The following is a 1,657-nucleotide window of genomic DNA, read 5'->3' on the forward strand; positions in this document are numbered from 1 at the left end:
TCACGTGACGTCGCACAACGTATTGGGACAGTTTTGCCATTGCTGGCAATGGGGTGGGCGTGGCTCGGCAGTTTGACACCCCTGCCATAAAGGCTTTCCATGTGTTTTTGTGTTTTTTTTAGTCCGTGACCAGAATAGCTTTGTTATTGGCAATTTTCACTAGGCAGAAACTGTTCCCCTAACTCAAGGTATTTTATGACCCAAAGTGTTATGTCCAGTGTAATTTTCAGTGTTATTGACACTGTTAATACATCAGGAACCTCAGCTGCACTTCACTGTTTATGCAGGCAGTCTGTTTCTTTGAAGGTATTTTTCACCCTTCCTTGATTAGCTTGACCATTTCAGCTCCATATAAAACAGATCATTATCTGCAGTCATGTCTGTCTCTCTCTCTCTTCCCCCCCCCCACCCTTGCCTCGCACAGAAGCTTAACATCTTGGTCAATGAACTTCCAATGTCCTGTATTTGTGTATGTCTTGCTTACAACCAATATTTCTTCACTAAACAACATAATCAGGCTCCACAATCATGCTAGAAACTTCCTTCAGAAATTAATCCTCTAAATCCTGGAGTGAAGCGAGATAATAAACAGGATATAGTGAAGGTGCCAATACTGTATATCTGCATTTTCTTGTTATGCGGGAAGGAAAAGAACACTTGAAAAAAAAAGTAAATAGAATCCTATGGGAAAAAGAAGTGGAAAACACTTACACAAGTAAGGATGATAAGTAACAAATAGAAGCTCCCAATAGAGCTGAGCAGGACAAGTTCTGTTGTGTATTTTTTGCGTTTCAGGTTTTGCAATTCCTCTGGACAGCCTGCAAGGCAAAACAGTAATCTTTACATTAAAGTACTTTGAAAGTTCCAACTGCAAGAGAGAGAAAAAAGAGATTGGCAAACAAGTGTACCATACCTATTACTCTGAGTATAATTGTACTTTGGTTGTATTCTCTAACTGGTGCCAGTAAGATACATTTATAAGTTCCACTACTGAAGTGTGTAGCATGTTTAATCTTCAGAAAATGCCAGGTGCCATTAGAAATCTCTAAGGAGTCGTTAAATCCTCTTGAATGTGAATGTTCTTTATTATATTCCACATCCTTCAGTCCTTTGTTGTTTTCATCAATCTATAAAATAATGACAAATTAACATAGAGAGTTTTGACTGCAACTATGTGAAAGTATTTATACACCAGCGCTAAACCATTACAGCTGCCTTCCCACTCTGCTGCCCTTCCTAGGTGTTTGGACTGCAACACCCAGAATTCCAGCAAGCATCTAGAAGGCTCCGGACTTTAATTTAAATTTAAACATTAATTTAAACATCATATTACAGGGTTTAGTTATGCTACGGTTTGAAGATTTGCCTTTAAAATCTCATCTATTTTAAACTTCAGCAGCATCGGTCACCTATATTAATTCTCAATTAACATTAAACAATTCTGGTTTGTATCTCTAATACCCAGTGGCGGATTTAGTAGTTAGGAGGCCCGAGGCGCAAACAAATTGAGGCCCCCTCACGCTTGAAGAAAAACAATATTATGAAACTATGAACTTTATTTGGCAAATAACATTTTTTAATACCATACAAAAAAAATTAATTACAAGGGCATTTTTCTGGCTTTCGAATTGGCGAATTTATCAATTAGCAATTCAAA

At 37.7% G+C, this 1,657-nt stretch overlaps 1 protein-coding gene across 1 annotated transcript; it reads right to left on the bottom strand.

Annotated features, from left to right (window-relative positions):
* Positions 1–711: 711 nt before the first annotated feature.
* On the bottom strand, positions 712–1,127 carry LOC114923860 (CD83 antigen-like; the record flags this gene model as incomplete). Its single annotated transcript, XM_029287188.1, has 2 exons — positions 712–818; positions 914–1,127. Coding segments are annotated over 2 exons (321 nt in total), but the record flags the coding sequence as incomplete, so codon positions are not given.
* Between the last annotated feature and the right edge of the window lie 530 nt (positions 1,128–1,657).

Source organism: Protobothrops mucrosquamatus, unplaced genomic scaffold (genome assembly GCF_001527695.2).
Source record: "Protobothrops mucrosquamatus isolate PMUCROS unplaced genomic scaffold, P.Mucros_1.0 scaffold30036, whole genome shotgun sequence".
NCBI lineage: Eukaryota > Metazoa > Chordata > Lepidosauria > Squamata > Viperidae > Protobothrops > Protobothrops mucrosquamatus.